This window comes from Panthera tigris, chromosome D1 (assembly GCF_018350195.1).
Source record: "Panthera tigris isolate Pti1 chromosome D1, P.tigris_Pti1_mat1.1, whole genome shotgun sequence".
Classification (NCBI taxonomy): domain Eukaryota; kingdom Metazoa; phylum Chordata; class Mammalia; order Carnivora; family Felidae; genus Panthera; species Panthera tigris.
Window position 1 is genome coordinate 53,696,888 of NC_056669.1, and position 25,740 is coordinate 53,722,627.

Here is a 25,740-nt window from a genome sequence, read left to right on the forward strand (position 1 = left end):
TCAACAGATGAGTAGGTTAGACAAGAGGAGGTTCTGTGAACTGCTCAGGATCACACAACTACTTGAGGGAACAAGGACTAGAACTTTCTACACGCTATGTCACAGATGGTTCTTTAGTTCTCTTTTTGCATTTGGAAAAGATCGGTCACTGTTTAATCTCTTTTCTACAGAACCAACTGCCTCAAGTCTTGTCCCGACTCTTCCCTTTCAAGAGGGGCCTCTGCCATGCATATTGGGCTCCAAACTTCTGGGCTTTGTACAATGCTTTGGACAAAGTGCTCTCCATCATAGGTATAGTAGCCAGCCTTCTTACTTAGACGATGGATTTGGACAAGTCATACTGAGAAATGGAAAATCCTGCTTTGTGTTTTGAATGTGGCTGAACTGTTTGTTCTCCAGCCTTGTGTTTCAGCTTTCAGAATAAACAGGGGAGCAGTTCTAGGGACTAAGGTTTCAGTGTAGTAGACAGGCTGTGTTCCTTATAAAAACCATTTGTGGCAATGAGGTTGATCCTTTGCTTTGGAAAAAAAAAATACAATATTTAGACATTTTTAAAAGGTAATTTTTGCCTTGAGTAAAATGTTATTCAGCAGTTAACTCTGCTTTTAAACTTAAATGTGTGCAGAAGGAAAGAAGACCGTATAAGCTGTGACTCTAGGTGTTCTATCAGTAAGGAAAATGATAGTCATGCATGAGATGAGAAGAAATGGGAAACCTAGGCTAGGCTTTTAAGTTTGGGTTGTGATAAAATAATAATAATAATAATGTATATCTTAAGATGGTTCTACTGAAAATAATTCACTCTAGAATAACTCACAGTAGTTTGTGAATATAGCCTAGCTTAATGGGAAATGGGGAGGATCAAGAGATCCTCCTGATCCCAAAGGATCAGTAAGCTTTGTCTGAAAAAAAAATGGGCCAGATAGTAAATAGTTTAGGCTTGGCAGACCACATAAGGTGTTTTTGTTCGTTTGTTTTACCACCTTGAAAAATATAAAAACTCTTCCTAGCTTCGGGCTATGCAAAAATTAGTCACAGGCTGGGGATTTGGCCCTCAAGGTAGAATTTGCCAATTCCTGATCTAGAGTCTGATGACTTGGTTGGAGGCCCACCTGCATAAATGAGTGGCTCTGTGGCATTCTTCAAGTCACTTGATTCTTCTAGTGAGTACAATAAGAGGATAATGTAAGTAACTGTACCAATGCACTATGTTGTAAGAAACATGCAATAATAAAAAAATGCTAGGTTGTTAGTAGCAGAAGCATTGTAGCCAGACAGAACTGAGTTTAATTCTACCACCTATCACTTGTGTGACTTTGGACAAGTTATACATCTCTCTGTGCCTCAGGGGTCTGAAAGTAATGGCTACAAAGCTCTTGGCACAAGTAGCTGCTGTCACTGTTTTGGTGCATACTTAAAGGAAATCATAATTTGGTATTATCCCTCACCCACTGTGAATCCAGCCTTGATGTTCAAGGACTCTTACAAGGAATGTCTTAACATTTATATTCAAAAACCTTAAATAACCAGGTATGAGGTATAAGGGCCACTTTCCTTGTCCGAGTGAGGAAACTAGGCTGTACATTATCTTATATATCTGCCTCTTCAAAGATGTCTTGGTCATGAATAGACACTTTTCTAAAGAAGACATCCAGATGGCCAACACGCACATGAAAAGATGCTCAACGTCACCCCTCATCAGGGAAATACAAATCAAAACCACACTGAGATACCACCTCACGCCAGTCAGAGTGGCTAAAATGAACAAATCAGGAGACTATAGATGCTGGCAAGAATGTGGAGAAACGGGAACCCTCTTGCACCGTTGGTGGGAATGCAAACTGGTGCAGCCGCTCTGGACAACAATGTGGCGGTTCCTCAAAAAATTAAAAATAGATCTACCCTATGACCCAGCAATAGCACTGCTAGGAATTTACCCAAGGGATACAGGAGTGCTGATGCATAGGGGTACTTGTACCCCAGTGTTTATAGCAGCACTCTCAACAATAGCCAAATTATGGAAAGAGCCTAAATGTCCATCAACTGACGAATGGATAAAGAAGATGTGGTTAATAAATACAATGGAATACTACTTGGCAATGAGAAAGAATGAAATCTGGCCATTTGTAGCAACGTGGATGGAACTGGAGAGTATTATGCTAAGTGAAATAAGTCAGGCAGAGAAAGACAGATATATGTTTTCACTCATGTGGATCCTAAGAAACTTAACGGAAGTCCATGGGGGAGGGAAAGGGGGGGGAAAGTTACAGAGAGGGAAGGAGGCAAACCATAACAGACTCTTAAATCCTGGGAACAAACTGAGGGTTGATGGGGAGTGGGGGAGAGAGGAAAGTGGATGATGGGCATTGAGGAGGGCACCTGTTGGGATGAGCATTGGGTGTTGTATGGAAACCAATTGACAACAAATTATATTTAATATATTAAAAAAAAGATGTCTTGGTCAGTGGCAGTAGCTTTAAGAGAGAATCATCAGACTGAAGGGAAAAGGAAAGAGGTTAATGAATACAAAATAATTTGGTAGTGTACACCTCCCCACATTTCACTGATTTTCAGTAGACCTTGTCTACTACAAGGTCGTGCTCAGACTGTCCTTGGCTGTCCTATTAGCTAGTTTGGGATGGGATTTGCATCATCATCCTCAGACTTGGTCATCTAATTATTCCTTGAACACGTATGTGCTGGGGATAAAAATGGATTAATCATCATTTCTGCTTTTAAGAAATCCAATACAGTGGAGGAAATGAGTGCATAAACAGATACAGGGCAGTAGGGTGAACACTAGATAGAGACATGTACAGAGTCCATATGTGTGTACCTAGCCCACAAGAAAATCAGCTCTACTTTTTTATTTAAAAGATTTCTCAGATGAGGGAGTGAATTAGGAGTTAACTTAGAGAAGTGATTAGGCCATTCTAAGCTAAGGGGACAAGTGTGGAGAGTGCTATGTCAATTCATTGTGGCCAAGCCACATTTAATCAAGCGGAGGATATGAGATTGGAGAGGAAGGGGCTAGATCATGGAAGACAGTTTATGCCGTGCTTGGGAATATGGACTTTATAGGCAATGAAGGATTCCAAGCTGGGATGTGACATGGTCAGACTTGCATTTTAGAAGCCTGCTTCATTTTAGAGGTGAGAGAGAGCAGATTGATATTCATACCATCTGCACGAATTCCCTGTTCCAGTGCAAAAAGCTGCTTTGCATCATATGATCTCAAGACCAGAGGCATTTTAGGTAGAATAATAGTACAGAGTTGAGTTTTAATACAGCTCGACCTTGAAGTAACAATAAGATTTAGTAGATTTTTTTTTTCTCGAGGAGTTGGTTGACCAAATATTGATAAAAATAAAACAAAATATCTACTTATTCTCTAGGTTTGGAATTGAAACTTCTTGATCCCAACAAAATTCCCAAGGCCTCAATGACAAGTGGTTTGGTTCAGCAGTTCCAACACACAGTCCTTCCCTCAGTGACTCCCTTGGCCACCCTCATCTGCACTCTGATTGCCATGTTGGTAAGAATTCACCCACAGTACTCGTTTCTTGAGTTTTCTCTGCTTTTCTTTTGTGTGGCTGGTTAATTTCATCTTTCAGGTTTTTCCAACTATAGGACAAATACCATAGCTGTCATCCTGCTGCAGACTGAGGTATTTCAGAGCAATTCTTAGAGTAATTTTGAGCACCTTAAGGAAAGATTACTAGTAAGACCTCTGAGAGAGAGATCCTTGCTGTGGCTGTTAGATCATTTGTTCATGATCTGATGGGAAAAAAAGAAAAGCCCAGAGAGGAAGGGCCAAGGACTGCACTGTGGAGAAGGAAAATGTGTGTAGTGGGAACATCCAGGTTTCTGTTGTTGTTTTCATCCGTGGCTAACTGGTCAAAAATCCAAAGTTGCCTGGACTGCGTGGATATTTTGTCTTGATGACGACAATGAGTTAAGAGAGTCAACAGTGGCTCTTTGAGTGTCAAACATTGAAACTAACATGACTCAGATGGTGTTAGAGACTTCATTCATAGCTGTTTTTGTTTGTGATCATGGTGCTCTCAATTTCATGATATGATTTTAATGGCATTCAGTATAAATAACTCAATTCTACTTTAATTATACTCAGCTTTAATTTTGGTTTCTAAAAGACCAAACCTATTAAGATACCTGACCCCGCGTAATTAAGTGGCAGTGCTGATGGGTAATTAAGTTCTGCTGGCCTACTTGTTCCCATGTTCTAACTGCCTAAAACTTTCTAAAACGTCAGCCTCGTAAGCTGCGTATGGAAGCCCCTAGTTTTATTATAAATTACAATCCAGCCCACACAGCTAGGTATGTATTTATTAATATGGTAAAATCTAATTTATTATTAGCCTCAAAATGTTTTTGAACTTTTGTAGTTTGACCTGATATCAGTCATTCATTATTAATTCTGATGAACAGAATTAATTTTTTTTAAGTTTATTTATTTATTTGAGAGAGACCGTGAGCAGGGGAGGGACAGAGAGAGAAGGAGACAGAGAATCCTAAATAGGCCCCATGCACAGAGCCCCCCCAACACAGGGCTCAGAGTCATGAAACTGCAAGATCATGACCAGAGCCAAAGTAAAGAGTCAGACATTCAACTGACTGAACCACCCAGGTGCCCTGAACAGAATTATTAATGAGTTAAATATGTATTTCCAAAGCCTTCTTTTCTGAGTAGGTTTTTAGTTTTTGTTGTTGTTGGTTTTGTTTTGTTTTGTTTTTGAGAGGGAGTGTGCATGAGCCAGGGAGGGTCAGAGGGAGAGAGAGAATCCCAAGTAGTCTCTGTGCTGTGAGCACACAGCCCGACTCAGGGCTTGATTTCACAACCATGAGATCATGACCTGAGCTGAAATCAGGAGTCAGACATTTAACTGACTGAGCCATCCAGGCGCCTCCTGTGTAGTTTTTTATAACTTCTGGTGGAGTGTTCACATGGTGATGAATTAACCCAGTGTAAGGGAGAATAGTCTAAGATGTACTGGTTTGCAGAGATGATATAAATTGTATTCGCCTGAACAATGTTTCTGTAAAGCCTATTTTGAGTGATACTGAAGTTTTATCTTTGCCTGTTGTTTCTAGCCCTCTATTTTCTGTCTTTGGTTTAAACCCCAAGGGCCCAGAGGCTTTCTGCGATGTCTGATTCTTTGTGCCTTGAGCTCCTTCCTATTTGGGTGGCACGTCCATGAAAAAGCCATACTCCTTGCAGTTCTCCCAATGAGGTAAGCACATAACTCAGTCAGCCGGCATTTCTGGCAGATTTCGTAATGAGCCTGTTGTTTTCCATTTGACATGTTCAGTGGGATAGGCAAAGGCAAAGATTTATAGATTTATACTAGGCAAAGGAATAGATTTATACTAGGACAGGACAGGGATGCTTAACTTGGGATCGCTGGGCCTGGGAATATGCACACACAGTTACTGCTGTTTTTTGTTAAGGGTACTACAGCAATTAAGAACCATGATACAAGGTGTTAGATCTGGATATTGAATGGCAGCATGGTATAGAAAAGCATAGGCTTTGGCGTCACCTCATTGGCGAAAATAAGATTTCATGGTTTCTTATTTAGTGTTGTTAGAGTAATGATTGAGTCCGTTATGGAGTAAAATTTAATATTTGTACAGAACTTCACATTTTGCAGAACTCTTGTTGAGGTGGTTTTTGGTGGGGAGAAGAGGGGTTTGGTTGGGTTTTTTTCTTTTTGCATTTTTTTTTCTTTTGAGCCTCACAGCAACCTTTAAGGTAATTAGGATAAATGGATATCATCCCGTCTTAACATCTACAGAAACTGGGCTCAGAGAGTCTAAATGACTTATCCAAAGCCACACAGCTAGCAAGTAGCACAGTTAGGACTTAAACCTGAATGTTATGATGCTGGTTCCTATGATCTTTTCACTGTACCATGCTAAAAAATTAAAAATTAAAAAAAAATTAAATGCAGTAGTGTCCATTTTGCATATAATTAAATCCCAATAGATAGATGATATTAGAATTAGCCTTTTTTTTCCTTGAGATTTTTCTTAAATCTTGAGAGAAATCATTAAGCTCTGAAGGAAGCTTAAGCAAATTTGTCACGTCAGTATGTGGCTTGTCTGGATTCATTCAGCAACGTAGAGTTTCCAAATTAAGAAATAGAACAAAACTTCTAATGTCTTTAATTAGAAGTCATACTAAGCACCATCAGGCATGGGGCACTGCCCAAGAGGAGAGCTCCAGGTCTGGAAATTAAACTCCCAAGTCCTGTCTCCCTGGCTACTAGGGACTCCCTGCTCCCTGGGACTAGACAGCTCCTAGTCCCACCATGTCCCTTTCTGTGAGGAAGGCAGTTACTCAGGGAAGCAAGACTCTTTTTCAATACTCCCCAATTCAGTGTGGTACATTCTTCCATCAGTTGCTTAAATTTTCCCACGAAATTAATATTCTCAATTACATTGGACTTGTAGCAAAGATCAGTACGTTAGCTTATGCATAAGCCAGTGCTAGAAATAATAGATGCCGTTTATTCAAGCTGTCTGCTGCAAGTGTAAGTTTCAGTTGTTGTTTTAAGGAATTATTATAAGAATTTTTATTTTTAGCCTTCTTTCTGTGGGAAAAGCAGGAGATGCTTCAATTTTTCTGATTCTGACCACAACGGGACATTATTCCCTCTTCCCTCTGCTCTTCACTGCACCAGGTAAACAGCTTTTTATTTTAGAGAGAGAGATTTGATTGCCATGCCTTTTTCATCAGGGCCTAGAGATCAATATATCTCATTTAAATGATCTTAAAATCTCTTGGAAGGAGAGAGCTCCTCCATGCTCTTAAATAAAACCTCTAATTTGTTTCTAATCCTCAGTATCTTTAGATGTCACAAAGATGCATCATTAAGCTCAAAAAGCATTGCTAACACTATATAGCTGTGCCAGTGTGCTTATTATATTGCCTTGAGTATCATATATCTTTCTCTGATCAACTGAATTATCATCTGTATTTTTTTTTTCTTTTAACAGAACTTCCCACTAAAATCTTACTCATGTTACTATTTACCACCTATAGTATTTCCTCACTGAAGACTCTATTCAGGTAATCCAAAAGAGTACATTTAAAATTATGTTTGCTGTTGTGAAATGTTTATTCCTAAATGGTCCGTTAAGCCTTTAAAAAATATTTTTTTTTTTTTCGGGGCGCCTGGGTGGCGCAGTCGGTTAAGCGTCCGACTTCAGCCAGGTCACGATCTCGCGGTCCGTGAGTTCGAGCCCCGCGTCAGGCTCTGGGCTGATGGCTCGGAGCCTGGAGCCTGTTTCCGATTCTGTGTCTCCCTCTCTCTCTGCCCCTCCCCCGTTCATGCTCTGTCTCTCTCTGTCCCAAAAATAAATAAAAAATGTTGAAAAAAAAAAAAATTTAAAAAAAAAATAAAATAAAATAAAAATAAAAAAAAATAAAAAAAAAAATATTTTTTTTCAATGTTTATTTTTGAGAGAGAGAGTGCACGAGCAGGGGAGGCACAGAGAGAGAGGAGGACAGAGGATGTGAAGCAGGCTCCACACTAACAGCTGAGACCCCAATGCGGGGTTCGAACTTACAAACCATGAGATCATGACCTGAGCCCAAAAAGCTGCCAGAATTTTTTTAGGGACGAATTACCCATAATCACATCACTCTGACATGACAACATAGTGCATGTCTTTAACTGAAGGACTGTTTGAGGAGGGACTACCTAACTTAAATTAAAACCTTATATGAAAACTTAATATTAGAATGTAAAATATGCATTGTGAGTAAAGCCACATAAATATAGATGCATAAAGCTAATATATGTGTAGGGGCGCCTGGGTGGCTCAGTCAGTTAAGCGTCTGACTCTTGGTTTTGGCTCAGGTAATGATCTCATGGTTCAGGGATTTGAGCCCCACATTGGGCTCCACGCTGACATGCGGAATCTGCCTGGGATTCTCTATCTCCCTCTGTCTCTGCCCCTCCCCTGCTTGCTCTCTCTGTCTCTCAAAATAAATAAATAAACTTCAAAAAATATTTTTAAAAAAATTTTTTAATGTTTATTTTTGAGAGAGAGAGAGAGAGGGGGAGTGCCAGCGGGGGAGGGGCGCAGAGAGAGAGAGAGAGAGAGAGAGAGGGAGGGAGACACAGAAACCGAAGCAGACTTCAGGACCTGAGCTGTCAGCACAGAGCCTGACGTGGGGCTTAAACCCATGAGCTGTGAGATCACTACCTGAGCCGAAGTCAGACGCTCAACCCACTGAGCCACCCAGGCGCCCCTACTTCAAAAAATATTTTTAAATAAATATATGTAAAAATTATTGTTATAGAATTATGGGTAGAATTTTTTCTCTTCTAAACTTAATATAATGTTATCCATATAATTTTTTTAAAGCTCCTTTATGATTCATATCTGATTATGTCCATAAGCCTCATATACTCAATTATATTACAACTCAGTTCTCACCATATGACCCAGCAATTCCACTGTTAGTATATACCCAAAAGAACTGAAAAGAGGAACTCAAACAGATACTTGTACACAGTGTCCATTGCAGCTTTATTCACTGTGCCAAAAGGTGGGAACAGCCCAAGTGTCCATCAGCAAACGAATGGCTAAACAAAAGGTGGTGTATACATACAGTGGAGTACTGATCACTCAGAAAGAGGAAGGAAGTTCTCATGTGTGCTACAACATGGATGAACCTTGAAAACATGGGCTAAGTGAACTAAGCCAGACACAGAAGGACAAATACTATATAAATGCTGTAGAACAGGCAAATTCATAGAGACAAAAAGTAAATTAGAGGTTACAGAGTAGAGGTTCGGGAGGAGGAATGGGGAGTGATTATTGCTTGATGTTTCCAGAGATTCTGTTGGGGTGATGAAAATGTTTTGAAAGTGGATAGTGATGTTGGTAGCAGAACACTATCAATACACTTACTGGGACTGAATGGCATACTTAAAAATGGTTCAATAGCAAGTTGTATGTTATTTTACCAAAACAAAAGCGTCTTGAAAACCATCAATTACCTATTGTGTAGCATTTTTTTACATCAGCGTCACAGCATCCAGCTCCCTTTCCTCCCCCAGATGCAGAGCTGGTTCTCTCAGCAGCTTCACTGAGGCGACAGCATGGGTAGATGACGATTGGGTAAATCTGGATTGTTGAGCTAGTGCAGCGGTATATCATTCTCCATTTTTTCTAAATGTGAAATTGAATGACCTCTTTTGACAATGGCTTTGGCTATCATTCACATCAGGACGGTGCAGGTGGGAAGCTTCAGCTGAGAGATGTTTGCTAAACCAGGATAACTTGTTTAAAATGAGACTTTTCTCTCCTTTTGTCTTCAGAAAAGAAAAACCTCTTTTTAATTGGTTGGAAACTTTCTACCTCCTTGGCTTGGGGCCTCTGGAAGTCTTCTGTGAATTTGTATTCCCTTTCACCTCCTGGAAGCTGAAGTACCCCTTTATCCCTTTGTTACTGACCTCAGTGTATTGTGCAGCCGGCATCACATATGCTTGGTTCAAACTGTATGTTTCAGTGTTGTCTGACCCTCCTTCCAGCAAGACAAAGAAACAATGAATAAAGGAACTGCTTGGATGTCTTCCAAGCAATTATTTCATGGGAAATTAATCAGAACTTGAAGAAAGTTGCTGGTGGCATGAACCATTCATTTCAGTAGTTCTGTTTGGAAGACCATTCTTCTAAACTTGGCCTTGCCCAGCCTAGCGACGTGATTGTCACCATGGTGAGAAGCCACTTATCCTCCCTAAGCAATGAAGCACATTTGAAACAAATCTCGCCTTGCCCTGTTCAAGTCATCTGAGATGATTCAGACTGCTGTGCTTGCTCACAGCAAGCAGGGAGTCTACCAACAACATGATTATTTGTAGCCTGTGATGACCATTGTCAGGCTATAAAGCATAATTAGAATCATGTGCTAAGGGAAATAGAAATAAAATGCTGTTTTGTATTTCTGAACAAGAATGTTCTGGATCATTATCCGCTCCTATATTTTCCTACTGGCGTGTGCACACAAGCAGGTGATGTTCTGTCCCCATTCTATACACCTTGTTCCAAGAGGTGGTTTTTGTTGTTGGTTTTCTTTCTTTCTTTTTTTTTTTTTTTTTTGAAATTATACAATAACAATACTCACAAAGCCAGGGGGTGAATACTTAATGAACTGGTTTGGCCTGTCAGCATATCAACGCTTGCGTTGAGTTAAGGACATCTTGTACAGTTCATTTATTCTAACAGCAAGCTCTGCAGTTTTGATAAGGCTGCCACTTCTTAAACTTTCGTCATATGAACAAACTTAAGTGGTTTTTGCAGCCTGGCCATGTCCTCTCCCTTCTAGAAGAGTCCTTCACACACACTTTTTATCCACGACCCCAGTTTGCCGAATATCTGCTGCACAAATTCAGCCAGCGTTTATCCAGCCAACACCAGGACCTTTCACACATTTTATTTACCCCTTATCCTCTAAGAAGATCAGAGTCCAAGTCAATGGCATCCTGCGATGCTAATCCAGCTATCCCATCCCTTGAATCCACTCAACTTTCTGGAGACGTCTTTTGAGTCCATTGCAGAGATAAAGATGGAGATTTTGCCAAAGGGGGAGAGAAGCATAGCCCCTCCAGCCTATTTTCCTCACCACAGTCCCCTTCACACTTTGTGTTCCAGCTGTCCTAACAACTGCAAATTGCCAGTGTGCCATGCTGCTTTGTGCCTCTGCTCCCTTTCATCCATTCTGCTTCCTGTCTCTCGGCTGACTTTCCTACCCTGTCATGTGATTGTACGTACTTCATCAAAATTAAACTTAACTGCTACCCTATGTATGAATATGCAGGTAGTACGGTGTAGTGATTAAGAATAGGAGCCCCAGAGTCACACAGCCTGATCTTAAATCCTGCCTCCATCATTTTTTTATCTGCAGCCAGGTTATGTAGCCATCCTTTGCCTCAATCTCCTTGTCTCTAAAATGATTACAAAAAATTTAGAATGCTGCCTGACACATGAATGTGCAATAAATATCACTTGATATTTTTATGAATCCTTTCCTCTGCCTCAACCTTCTCTCCCCATGCCCCAGAACTGAGTACCCTCACCATGTGTGAGCTCCCATGCTGGGGAGTCTACATCTAATATTAATTCGTTTATCTTCTTTCCCCAGGAGGTACTAGCAGTTTGAGAGCAGAGACCACACTTGTCTTAATAGCCCCAGTTTTTGGCACAGTTGAATGAATGAAGCACACCGCACAGGCCATAAATCTAAGTGTTTACTAATACCAGCATTAATGCAAGAGATTAAGTGTAGTTCACATCTTGGCCAATTGATGTGCAAGCAAAAAAAAAAAAAAAAAAAAAAAGAAAGAAATTAGAAGTTGAATTTGGATGCATATCAACAAGGCCAAATTTAATCGTACTTTGTAGATTGTTCTGTGATGGCAGAACTGGAAGAGCCTATGTGGTGCAGAGATTTCCAGAATGTTCCGAAGAGCATGGGATGTTCCTGGGAGTTGCCTCAGAGGCTCTGGGCCCTGTCCCATCTTCCACCAAAGCAAATATGCTTTAATCTATTTCATATATTGGGCTTTGCATAAATTTTTGTTTGACAAAGAGTTCAAAGTCCAAATACAGTTTCTTTAAATCAACTCAACCTCAAGGGGCACCTGGTAGCTCAGTTGGTGGAGCCTCCAACTCTTGATTTTGGCTCAGGTCATGGTCTCCCGGTTCATGGGATTGATTGAGCCCCATGGCAGTGTCCTCACTGACAGCGCAGAGCCTGCTTGGGATTTTCTCTCTCTCCTCTCTGCTCCTTCCCCTGCTTGTGCTCTCTCAAAAGAAATAAACATTTAAAAAATAAAATAAAGCAACCTCTTACGTTACCAGGAGGGAAACTGCTCCAGAGACAGGAATATCTTGTTGGTGCCACACAGACTCGAACCCACACTCCTGCCTATGGCCCAGGACTCTCCCAAGTACCATACTTCGTATTCATATATTTAAACTTTGCAAGATGTGGCTGGCTTTCAATAACAAATTTCTAGGTTTCAGCAGTTCCTAAGTAAACCAAAGTGCTGTTTAAAATGTTTTGAAATCTAGAAGTAAGTAAAGTCAAGAACAAGCTAAGGTTGCCGTCAAAATTTAAATAGGGTATATAAATAACTCCTTTTTTACCTGCTGTTTAATTTATATGCAGTGTGCCAAGCTTTAAGAAGATAAAAGAAAAGAAAGATGGGAGGGACTTGGTACTGTTGCTCCCAGTATCTTTACCCAAGCAGGGGGGTAGAGCCAGAACCAGCAGGGAGCTACCGGGAAGATGCACTGCCTTTCCAGCCTGAAACTGCTATGGTGTCCTTGTTAATCACCTCCACCTGAAGCTACTCTTTCTGAAGGAAGCACTTCAGTGTCAGCGAACTGCCCCCTACATACAGTCTATGTGGCTGTTATGCAGCTAATGGAGCAGGAAAGCATTCCAATAAAATATGGCCTTTGAAAAACTACTCTTGAGTAGTTTGATGAAATTACATTTCCATCGTGATTGTGATAAAAAGCAAATCTTTTGACCCCTCTACCTCATTTCTGGTGCTCCAAAGAAACAGACTACTGTGCTGATGGCAGCTGAGATTAGAGCAAACCTATAAACCTCAAAAACTTGAGTCAGTACAGCCGTTACTATCTCACAATGAAGTCCCATATTCAGCATGCCCGTTTAATAGAAAGATCGATAAATGTACCAATTTTTCTGTTTTGGTCCCAGGAATCAGAAATAAAAACAATAGGGGCACCTGGGTGGCTCAGTCAGTTAAGTGTCTTGACTTTGGCTCAGGTCATGATCTCATGGTTCGTGAGTTTGAGCCCCACATTAGGCTCCATTCTGACAGTGTGGAGCCTGCTTGGGATTCTCTCTCTCTCCCTCTCTCTCTGCCCCTCCCCCACTCATGCTCACTCTCTCAGAATAAATAAACTATAAAAAATATTTAAAACAAAAAACAATATGCCTATTTCCTATGAAAAGGACAGGACCTGAAATATACCTATGTACAGAATCACAGAACTCTAGAATCCTAGAAAGGCTCTCAGATGATTACTCGGCACATTTTTAACAGTTTTCTTGACAATAAATGGTCAGTGTGGAAGTGTTCACCACTTCATAAAACAGCCCCTCCCATATTCCTTAGGGCATTTAATGCTGAATTAATATTTTTCTTCCTATGACACTTACTAGTTAGTCTCTGGAGGAGTACATAATGAGGCCCTATTCCCATTTATGACAGCCTTTCAAGTGATACACAAAAGGAAAATCCCATATTGTGTCCTCTTTTGTTGAGTGCCAAGTACTCTTCTAGGCATTACCTCTTTTACCCTTCCTAAAACTTTGGAAATCAAATTCATTTATTATTCCTTTAAAAAAAAAAATTTCACAGGAGCACCTGGGTGGCTTAGTCAGTTAAGTGTTCAACTCTTAATTTCGGCTCAGATCATGATCTCACAATTGGTGAGACTGAGTCCTGCGTTGGGCTCTAGGTGGACAGTGAGGAGCCTGCTTGGGATTCTCTCTCCCTCTCTCTCTGCTTCTCCCCCATGCATGTGAATTCTTGTGTTCTCTCTCTCTCGCTCTCTCTCTGTCTCTCAAAATAAAAATAAACTTTAAAAAATTACAAAAAACATATTCACTGAATTCCCACTGAGTATTTTGTACTATGCTACGTGCTAGAGATCAAAAGGTAAACAGAGACATATTCCTGCCTTCAAGGAGTTTATATTCTAGTGACTGGAGAGTCCTGAAAGCCAGAAAGAGTGGCATGAGCTGAAGTTGGAGAAGTAGGCAAGGCCCAAGTCATGCAGGGTCTTTTAGGCCATTGTAAAGAAATTAAATTTTATTTTGAGTACAATGAGAACAAAAGGGTTTAAAAATTTCTGAATTGATTTTCATGTACATGGAGCAAAATTCAAAAAGTCCCCAGCCACCCAGTTTCCCTACCAACAGGGCAACCATTGCCATCAATATCTTATATCATTCCAGAGACACCAGACATATCTGTATGTTTATAAACACACAAACGATACCATTCCACACACTGTTATGACCTTGCTTTTTCTTCCTTAATGTATTTTGGAGTTCATTCCATTATAGGTATATATAAAATTCCATCATGCTTTTTTAACAGCTGCATAATATCTGTATCTGTTATCTATTGCTGTGTAACAAACTCTGTGGCTGAAAAAGCACATCTCTTATCTCAAAATTGTAGGTCAGGAATCCAGGCCCAAGCTTATCTGGTTCTCTGCTTTGGGGTCTCTCACAGGCTCCAGTGACACCTTGGAGCTATGTTCTCATCTCAGGGTTTGACTGGGGACAGATCTGTTTTCATGCTCACACAGTTGCTGGCAGAATGCAGTTCTTTGTGGGTTGTAGAACTGATGACCTCAGTTTCTTGCTGACTGTTGGGTTGAGGCTACCCTCAGTTCCTTGCGGTGTAAGCCTCCCCATAAGGTAACTCACAACAGAGCAGCAGACTTCATCAAAGTCAGCAAGGGAGAGAGTCTGCTAGCAAGACAGATGTATGTTATGTGATGTAATCATGGAAGTGACCTCTTGCCACCTTTACCCCATTCTGTATATTAGAAGGAAGTCCACATGTCCTACCTACACTAAAGGGGAGGGGATTACACTGGGCTTGAGTACCAAGAGGCAGAGATAATTGGGAGCCATTTTCAAGTCTGTCCATTAAGGTATCCATTGTATAGATGGACCATAATTTATTTAACAAGTTTCCTCTCAATGGACCTTTGTTTCCAGTATACTTTACTCTGCACATGCACTAGGATTGCACATGTTATAGGATTAAATTTCTAGAAGTGGTTTCTGTGTTGAAAGCTATGTGCATTTAAAAATTGGTCGAATATTAGGGGCACCTGGGTGGCTCAGTCAGTGAAGCGTCCGACTTCGGCTCAGGTCATGATCTCAGTGAGTTTGAGCCCCACATCGGGCTCCATGCTGACAGCTTGGAGCCTGTAGCCTGCTTTGGATTCTGTGTCTCCCTCTCTCTGCTCCTCCCCTGCTTGCACTCTGTCTCTCTCTCTCTCTCTCAAAAAAATAAACATTTAAAAAATGTTTAAGGAAAAAGATTATTAAAAAAAGAAAAAGATTAGATTGACAAATTTTACTACATCAGAAATTTTTTTATTTAAAAAAGTTTTTTTAAGTTTATTAATTTTTAAGAGAGTCAGAGTGTGAGCAAGGCGGGGGGCAGGGTGGGGCCCGCAGAGAGAGACACACACACACAGAATCCAAAGCAGGCTCCAGGGTCTGAGCTGTCAGCACAGAGTCAGATGCAGGGCTCGAACTCACAAACTGCGAGATCATGACCCAAGCTGAATTTGGATGCTTAATCGACTGAGCCACCCAGGCACCCCTACTACATCAGAATTTTAACTTCTGTGACTTCTAGCCTTATAAACAAAGTTACAAGACAGACAACAGATTAAGGAAGAGTATTTTATAACATATATAGGAAAGGATTCATATTACCTCACACAAGAAGTTTCTACAAATCATTTTTAAAAAGACAACTCCAGGGGACATCTGGGTGACTCAGTCCATTAAATGTCCCACTCTTCGTTTCAGCTCAGGTCATGATCTCACGGTTCGTGAAATCGAGCCCTGCATCAGGCTCTATGCTGACAGCATGGAGTCTGCTTGAGATTCTCTCGCCCTCTGCCCCTCCCCCCGCTTATTCTCTCTTTCTCTTTCTCTCTCTCTCTCTCTCTCTCTCTCTCCCATTCTGTCTCTCAAAAATAAACAAATAAACTTAAAAAAAAAAAAAGAAGACAATCCTAGGGGTGCCTGGCTGGCTCAGTTGGTGGAGACTGTGGCTCTTGATCTCAGGTTGTGAGTTCAAGCCCCATGTTGGATGCAGAGAGTGCTTAAAAATAAAATCTTAATAAAAAAGAAAGACAACTCTAAAGAAAATAAGCAAAGTATATGAACAAGCAACGAAACAGAAGGAAACTCAAATGGAAAATAACTATTTTCATTGGATAATAGGGAAATGCAAATTAAAACAACATTGAGCTCCCATTTTTCACCATCAGATTGGCAAAAATTAGTGTCACAATAGAAAACATTGCTACTTTCACACATATTGTGGATGGAAATGGAAATTGGATCAGTCTTTTCATACAGGAATTCGGTAGTATCTAGTAAAATTGAAAATTCATATATTCTGAAACTCTTTTACTTGGACTTATATAATATCTATACAGAGATAATATATACAGAATGTGTAGACCTTTAAAACCACACACAAAAATTGTTTTATATTATTTATGAATTCATTTATTAACATTAATATGGATACTAATATATATATGGAATTTAGGATCATGGTTGCCTCTAGGAAGGAAGGAAAAAGACTGGGACTTAAGGTTGAGGCCAAGAGGAATTTTAGCTTCGTACTGTATTATTTACATATCTTTGAAGGAGAATATATACAAATGTGTGCATCTGTGTATATACATCAGGAAACCATAACTCTGAAGTAAATACAACAAAATGTTACGATGGTGAGTATATGAGTATTTATTATATTGTTCCTTATACTTGAAGATTTTTAAAACTTTTTCTCAATGTGAAGAAGACTTTTATTTTTTGACATACTTAATTTGAGATGTTTGTAAGATATCCTGGCAGAGATTTCAAGTAGGAGAATAGATGTATCATTTGAGCTCAGAAGAGAGTTTGGGCTAGAGTAAAAAAATGCTGGAATCATCAATATATACATGATAATTAAGGCTAAGGAAGTAGATATGTCACCTAAGGAAAGAGAAGAGATAGTAAAGACAAGAGGACCCAGGACAAGTCTTGAGGAAATCTAACCTTTGCAAGCTGAGAAGAAATAGAGGATGGAAACCGAGAAAATGAAACCAGTGAAGCAAGAGAAAAATTAGGAGTGCATGGTGTCCTGGAAGCTAAAGGAAGAGAGTGTTGAGTATGAAGAGGACAACTGTGTCTAATGCTGCTGAGATGTTGAGTAAAATCAATGAGTGTGATAATATGGAGGTCACTGGTATTCTCGTTAGGGTAATTTAATTGAACGTGAGAGCAGAAGGACATTGTCATGGGTGACCAAGATTTCTTAGACAAAACACACAAAGCACAATCACAAAGAAAGAAAATGGATAAATGTCCCTACATAAAAACAGTAAATTGCATTAGTGTTGAGAGTATCTGTGGAATTACTACAAATCAGCCAGTAAAAAAGACAATCCAATCCAAAAGAAAAGTGAATAAAAGATAAACAATCAACTAATTCACAGAAGAGGAAACTGGAATGGTCAATATTTTGAATGGTCAAAATATTCGTTTTCAATAAATATGAAAAGAGATTCAACTTTACTAATAATCAAGGAATGGCAAAACAATAACGAAATAACATTTCTACCAGTAGATTGGCAAAATCGAAGTTTGACAATGGCAACAGGCAGGGGTTGCCAAGGAAACCAACAAAATCAAGTGGAAAGCTATTAGAACTAGTAAGCATTTAGCAAAATGCTAGACATAAGAATGACATCTTAATCAACGTTTAGAAAAAGTAATCGAATATAAGCTATCATTCCCAATGGTAACAGAAACTATACATACCTAGAGACAAGCTAACAAAAATGTGTAATAGTTTTATGGAGAAAATTATAATGTTTTAATGAGGGATATAAAAAGAAAATTTGAATAAATGGAGACATATATACAATGTCCATGCATGAGAAGGCTCAGCATTTTAAATATATCAATTCTCCTCACATTAGTTTATAAATTCATTACAGTTCTAATCAGTACCCCCAGTGAGATTTTCCAGGGAATTTGACAAGGTGATTTTAAAAATGAGGACAAATAGAAGTGTACAAATAGTAATAATAACCACTAACATTTACTGTGAGCTAGCTTTTGAAAAAATATGTGGGTAACATGCCCCACCAGAAATAAAAGAATATTACAAAGTTGTAGTTATTAATGACCCAGCAATCGCACTATCCGGTATTTATCCAAAGGATACAACAATGTAGATTCGAAGGGGCACATGCAGCCCAATGTTTATAGCAGCATTATCAACCATAATTAAACTATGTCGAGAGCCCAATGTCCATCAGCTGATGAATGAATAAAGACAATATGGTATATATACAATGGAATATTACTCAGCCATCAAAAGGAATGAAATCTTGCCATTTGCAACAACGTGGATGGAGCTAGAATGTATTATGTGAAATGAAATGAGTCAATCAGAGAAAGACAAATACCATTTGATTTTACCCATACGTGGAATTTAAGAAACAAAACAGATGAACATATGGGAGGGAGGTAGAGAAGAGAAGGAAACAAACCACAAGAGACTCTTAATGATAGAGAACAAACTTGGGTTGACAAAGGGAAGTGGGTGGGAGATGGGCTAGATGAATGATGGGTACTAAGGAGGACACTTGTTGTGATGAGCACTGAGGGTTGTATGTAAGTGATGAATCACTGAATTCTACTCTGAAACAATATTGCATTGTATGTTAACTAAAATTTAAATATAAATAAGTAAATAATAAACAAAGTTGTAGCTATTAGTGTGACAAAGGTACAGTAATTAGCAAAGAAATCTGTAGAATAAAATAAAGTTCAGAAATAGACTATGACTGTTAACCAACCCTTTTGTGGTAATCATTTCACAATATACATGTCTATCAAATCATCACATTTTATACCTTTAATTTATGTTATATCACAATAATGTCATAACAAAGCTGGAGATTTTTAATTTTAAAAAACAAATAAATAGACTATAGCATTTCTGATAGCATGATGCATAATAGAGTTGGAGTTGATTATTGGTAGGTGAGTATGATGAACTACTTAATAAATGGTGTTGGGCCAGTTCTCATGTGTAACATTCCACATACCCAACACGAAAATAAAATCCAAATTGATTAAAGACTTACACATAAGAAATTAAAACCTGGGAAAAATATATAGGGTCATATCTTTATGATCACAGAATAAAGATTTCTTTTTTTTAATGTTTATTTATTTGGGGGGTGAGAGGGGCAGAAAAAGAGGGAGAGAGAGGATCCCAAGCAGGTTCCACACTCAGTGCAGAGCCGGATGCAGGGCTTGAACTCACAAATGATCATGACCTAAGCCAAAATCAAGAGTTAGATACTTAACCCACTGACCCACCCAGGTGCACCATGGAATAAAGATTTTTAAACAATATGAAAAACATAGACCATACAAAAAAGATTGATATATTTGACTAAATCAATTCTTTCACTTCTGTATTACTTAAAAAAATATCCTCCATAAATAATGCTCAAAGGCAAACAAAAGATTTGGAAAAGATATCTGCTACCTATATAACAAGGGATTAGCATCAGAATATGTAAAGAATTCGGGGCGCCTGGGTGACTCAGTTGGTTAGGCGTCTGACTTCAGCTCAGGTCATGATCTCACGGTTTGTGAATTCAAGCCCCATGTAGGGCTCTGTGCTGACAGCTCAGAGCCCGGAGCCTGCTTCGGATTCTGTGTCTCCCTCTCTCTCTGCCCCTCCCCCACTCATGCTCTGCCTCCCTCCGTCTCTCAAAAATGAATAAATGTTAAAAAAAAAAAAGAATACGTAGGGGCGCCTGGGTGGCGCAGTCGGTTAAGCGTCCGACTTCAGCCAGGTCACGATCTCGCGGTCCTGAGTTCGAGCCCCGCTTCAGGCTCTGGGCTGATGGCTCGGAGCCTGGAGCCTGTTTCCGATTCTGTGTCTCCCTCTCTCTCTGCCCCTCCCCCGTTCATGCTCTGTCTCTCTCTGTCCCAAAAATAAATAAAAAATGTTGAAAAAAAAATTAAAAAAAAAAAAGAATATGTAAAGAATTCTACAAATCAATCAATAAATAAAAGACAATTCAAAGGAACAAAATGGACCAAGGATAAAACCCAGCAATTTGCTGAAGAAAAGACCCAGATGACCAATAAATCTATGAAAGACTTCTCATAACCTTTCTAATCATCATGTATATTTACATTAAAATGAGATGTTTTTCTTTTTAAAGCGTATATTTAAAAAAAGGAAAAAATGCATTGTTGACCCCACATTGCAAAACGATCTTTTTTTAAAGCTTATTTATTTATTTTGAGAGAAGAGTGAGAAAAAGTGGGGGAGGAACAGAGAGAGAGGGAGAAAGAGAATCCCAAGCAGACTCTGCACTGTCAGAGCAGAGCACGATGTGGGGCTCAAACTCAAACGCTTAACCAGCTGAATCACCCGGGTGCCCCAAGTGCGTGACTCTCGATCTCAGGTTTGTAAGTTCCAGCCCCACACTGAGGGTAGAGATTGCTTAAAAATCATAAAACAAACAGGGGTGCCTGGGTGGCTCAGTCGGTTAAGCATCCGACTTTGGCTCAGGTCATGATCTCACAGTTCGTGAGATCAAGCTCTGCATCAGGCTCTGTGTTGACAGCTTGGAGCCTGGAGCCTGCTTGGGATTCTGTGTCTCCCTCTCTCTCTGCCCCTCCTGCAGTCTTTCTCTCAAAAATAAATAAACATTTTAAAAAAGAATGAAAATTGAAACTAGACCATTTTCTCACACCATTCACAAAAATAAACTCAAAATGGATAAAGGACCTGAATGTGAGACAGGAAACCATCAAAACCCTAGAGGAGAAAGCAGGAAAAGACCTCTCTGACCTCAGCCGTAGCAATTTCTTACTTGATACATCCCCAAAGGCAAGGGAATTAAAAGCAAAAATGAACTACTGGGACCTTATGAAGATAAAAAGCTTCTGCACAGCAAAGGAAAAAACCAACAAAACTAAAAGGCAACCAACGGAATGGGAAAAGATCTTTGCAAATGACATATCGGACAACGGGCTAGTATCCAAAATTTATAAAGAGCTCACCAAACTCCACACCCGAAAAACAAATAACCCAGTGAAGAAATGGGCAGAAAACATGAATAGACACTTCTCTAAAGAAGACATCCGGATGGCCAACAGGCACATGAAAAGATGCTCAACGTCGCTCCTCATCAGGGAAATACAAATCAAAACCACACTCAGATATCACCTCACGCCAGTCAGAGTGGCCAAAATGAACAAATCAGGAGACTATAGATGCTGGAGAGGATGTGGAGAAACGGGAACCCTCTTGCACTGTTGGTGGCAATGCAAATTGGTGCAGCCACTCTGGAAAACAGTGTGGAGGTTCCTCAAAAAATTAAAAATAGACCTACCCTATGACCCAGCAATAGCACTGCTAGGAATTTACCCAAGGGACACAGGAGTACTGATGCATAGGGGCACTTGTACCCCAATGTTTATAGCAGCACTCTCAACAATAGCCAAATTATGGAAAGAGCCTAAATGTCCATCAACTGATGAATGGATAAAGAAATTGTGATTTATATACACAATGGAGTACTATGTGGCAATGAGAAAGAATGAAATATGGCCCTTTGTAGCAACATGGATGGAACTGGAGAGTGTGATGCTAAGTGAAATAAGCCATACAGAGAAAGACAGATACCATATGGTTTCACTCTTATGTGGATCCTGAGAAACTTAACAGAAACCCAAGGGGGAGGAGAAGGAAAAAAAAAAAAAAAAAAAAGAGGTTAGAGTGGAAGAGAGCCAAAGCATAAGAGACCCTTAAAAACTGAGAACAAACTGAGGGTTGATGGGGGGTGGGAGAGAGGGGAGGATGGGGGATGGGTATTGAGGAGGGCACCTTTTGGGATGAGCACTAGGTGTTGTATGGAAACCAGTTTGACAATAAACTTCATATATTGAAAAATAAAATAAAATAAAATAAAATGTATGAGGAAAAAAATTTTAAAAAGAATGAAAAAAACTTAAACAAAAAATTTCTGCATCTCAAAGGAAATAATCAGCATAGTGAAAAGGCAACCTCTGGAATGGGAGAAAATATTTGCAAATCTATATCTGGTAAGGGATTAATAGCTAGAATGTATAAGGAACTTCCACAACCCAACAACAAAAAGAACCAAATAACCTGAATTTTAAATGACCAAAGGACTTGAACAGACAATTCTCCAAAGAAGATATAGACATGGCCAATAAGTTGGTGTCTGAAAAGAAGCTCAACATCACTAATCATAAGAGAAATGCAAATCAGAACCACAATGAGATAACAGCTCACATTCAACAGGAAGGTCTCTATCAAAAGAACAGAAAACAGCAAGTGTAGGTAAGAACGTGGAGAACTTGGAATCCTTAGGCACTGTGGGAACATAATAAAATGGTGCAGACTTATGGAAAACAGTAGAGAGGTTCCTCAAAAAAATAAAAAATAGAATTACCATATGATTCAGCAATCCCACTTCTGGGATATAGCTAAAAGAACTCAAAGCAGGACCTTGGGATATTTGCAAACTTATTTTCATTGCAGTATTATTCACAATAGGTAAAAGGTGGAAGCTACACAAATGTCCACTGACAGATGAATGGATAAAGAAAATGTAGTGTCTACTTTTTGTGATGGAATATTATGCAGCCTCAAAAGGAAAAAAATCCTGTCACATGCAGCAATATGATTTCATCTCAAAGACATTATGGTAAGTGAAATAAGCCAGTCACAAAAGGACAAATGTTATATAATTCCATACATATGAAGTATCTACAGAAGTCAGAATCATAGAAACAGAAAAGTAGAGAGGTGGCTGCCAAAGCTGGGGGGAAGAGGGACATGGAATTAGTGTTTAATGGGTGTAGAGTTTCAGTTTTGCAGGATGAAGGAGTTCTAGAGATATGTTGCATGACGATGTGAATATACTTAATACTAATGAGCTGTATGCTTAAAAATGGTTAAGATGCTAAATTTAATGCTATGTATTTTTTACCATAATAAAAAAGTTAAAATTTTAATGTAGCAATATAAATTTATTATTACATTAAATATATCATAATCCCAAAAGTGTGTAATGCACATGTAAAGTCAAAAATAATAAAATGTACACTCATGTACCCACCACACCTTAGAAATAGAATATTATTAATACCATAAAGGCCTTATGTGTGCTTCTCCTTCCCCAGAGATAATAATCCTGAATATTTATGTTAATCCTTCTCTTGCTTTTCTTTCCAAATTTACCAACATGTGTATCTCTAAACAATATATTTTTGCCTAACACTGAACTTTATATAAATGGAATTAAATATTCTCCTGTAACTTATCTCTTATTCCCTTATGCCTATTCCCTTTTTTAATATGACTCTCTTTTTTGAGATTCATCATACCAATGCATAGATACACCTTCCTATGAAAATACCACAATTTATTTTCTGTTTCTTCTTCTTCTTCTTCTTCTTCTTCTTCTTCTTCTTCTTCTTCTTCTAATTATTATTATTATTATTATTATATAGAGAAAGAGCAAAAGCAGGGGAGAGGAGCAAGAGGAGCACAGAGAGAGAGAGAGAGAGAGAGAGAGAGAGAGAAAGAGAATCTCAAGCAGGCCCCAAACTCAGCATGGAGCCCTACTTGGGGCTCGATCCCACAACCCTGGGATCATGACCTGAGCCAAAATGAAGAGTCAGTTTCCTAACCGACTGAGCCACCCAGGTGCCCCTTCTTTTCTTTTTGTTTGTTTGTTTGTTTAATGTTTTTATTTGTGAGAGAGAGTGCAAGCAGGGGAGGGGTAGAGAGAGGGGGACTGAGGATCTGAAGTGGGCTATGTGTTGACAGCTGAGAGCCCAATGCAGGGCTAGAACTCACAAATTTTTAGATCATGACCTGAGGTGAGGTTGGACACTTAACCAACTGAACCACCCAAGGAGCCCCTTCTATTCTGTTCTTAACAGACATTTAGGATGTTTCCAGTTTGGGAGAATTATAAATGGCTATTGCTCCTGTGAATATTCTTTTTCTTTTTTTAACGTTTATTCATTTTTGAGAGACAGAGAGAGACAGAGCGTAAGTGGGGGAGGGGCAGAGAAAGAGGGAGAAACAGAATCTGAAGCAGGTTCAGGCTCTGGGCTCTGGGCTGTCCTATGTGGGGCTTGAACCCATGAACCATGAGATCATGACCTGAGCCATGAGATCATGACCTGAGCCAAAGTCAGACACTTATCGACGGAATCACTCAGGTGCTTCTACTCCTGCATATATTCTTGTACATCTCCTAATCCTAGTACATGTATTCAAGTTTCTCTGGACACTAGAGTATAGGCTTAGAGTATAGATGTTCAAGGAATTGAAAACAATCTAAATATCCATCAAAAGGGTAATGGATAAATTAAATATGACATATTTATATGATGGAATATTATACAGTAGTCAAAATGAATGAATCAGGGGTGCCTGGGTAGCTCAGTTGGTTAAGCGTTCCACTCTTGATTTCAGCTCAGGTCATGTTCTCCCAGTTGGTGAGATTAAGCCCCATGTCCGGCTCTGAGCTAACAGCGTGGAGCCTGCTTGGGATTCTCTCTCTCCCTGTTTCTCTGCCCTCCCCTGCTCGCTTATGCACTCTCTCTCAACATAAATTAGTAAGCTTTCAAAAAAAAAAAAAAAAAGGAATGAATCATTGCATGCAATGATAAAAGTGAGAGAAAAGAGGAACAATGAATTATACTATTTGGGTAAAAAAACATAACAAACACACATAACATGATACTAAATATATGTAAAAATATAAAAAGTGAATTGGAAGTATATATACTAAACTCATGACAGTGTTTCTCTGGGGAAGAAGAGAGAGGGGACTTAAGCTTTATTTATAGTGTTTTATTTCCTTTAAAAAAAAGGTTAAAAATAAATATGACAAAACATTAATGGTTGTGAATTCTGAGTGGTAGAATATGGGTATTTGTTATCTTGTCCCAGATTGGACTTAGAAAAATGTGGGGGAGAAGAATGTGTAAATATCATTTAAATATTTTTAAGTGTTTGCCTAAGAGTTCATTTAGTATTCAAAATTTACACAATCTTACTATGGGAAATTTTAAGTGGTTTCCCTTCTTTTGATGTAGTTTTAAAAATAAACACCGAGGTTTTTTTTTAAATTGTAAAACAGCTTTATTATATGTCATTCTATTTCCATAGAACTGATTTCCAGCTCTGTAATTACTGGATCAAAGAGTGTGAAACTTTGAAACATTTGCTGCTTTCCAGGCAACTCCCAATATACATTACTAGGGGTATCCTAACTTGAAATATTATAGATCTGGGAGTGCTTTTTATGAGACACAAAAGGTCCATCCTTTATTTAATCATTCTTAACTAATATTTAGTTCTTCCACTTTGGAGCTCAATACCTTTGATACGTATACCTTTGCATTAATCTCTGGTTTAATCAGCATTTATCTAGGTAAAATGTTGACCTCACTAATGAATGAACACGAAAAGAAGACATTGTCACTCAAATCAGGAAGGGTTTTCGAAAGAGAGCTGTTCAAAAGTAGAAGCTCCCCATTACTGGAGGTAGGGAAGCAGAGACTTGGCAATTACTTGGCAGAATGTTATAAATTCCTTCTTTCATTCTTCAAACCTGTAGGGAACACCTTTTCCTTGAGCTACGTGCAAGGACGTAAAGACTCAGAGGTGAAAATTTTTAGGGTGCTGCCACCCAAGCTGACTTTCAAGAGTTTGGCTAAATGATCCAATCCTGATGTTCTCTGAATTCTTTGTTGCTGGCTGGATCTTAATTTTGGGCTTTGGAAGGTGTGCCTGTGAACAACGGGAAATCCAG

The 25,740-nt window shown here is 39.1% G+C and overlaps 1 protein-coding gene across 6 annotated transcripts in view; it reads left to right on the forward strand.

Annotated features, from left to right (window-relative positions):
• Positions 1–22,503, forward strand: part of ALG8 (ALG8 alpha-1,3-glucosyltransferase) — a 40,379-nt gene extending 17,876 nt beyond the window's left edge. For 2 of the 6 annotated variants that reach the window (XM_007078957.3, XM_042958937.1), the window contains 6 exons: positions 171–291; positions 3,396–3,535; positions 5,113–5,252; positions 6,607–6,704; positions 7,021–7,093; positions 9,357–9,993. In XM_007078957.3, coding sequence (XP_007079019.2) covers positions 171–291; positions 3,396–3,535; positions 5,113–5,252; positions 6,607–6,704; positions 7,021–7,093; positions 9,357–9,588 — 804 coding nt within the window. In that variant the 3' untranslated portion in view covers positions 9,589–9,993. Of the gene's footprint in view, positions 1–170; positions 292–3,395; positions 3,536–5,112; positions 5,253–6,606; positions 6,705–7,020; positions 7,094–9,095; positions 9,274–9,356; positions 9,994–12,208; positions 12,366–22,460 lie in introns of those variants that run through there. The other 4 variants (XM_042958936.1, XM_042958933.1, XM_042958934.1 and 1 more) reach the window with 4 other exon arrangements.
• Positions 22,504–25,740: the final 3,237 nt, after the last annotated feature.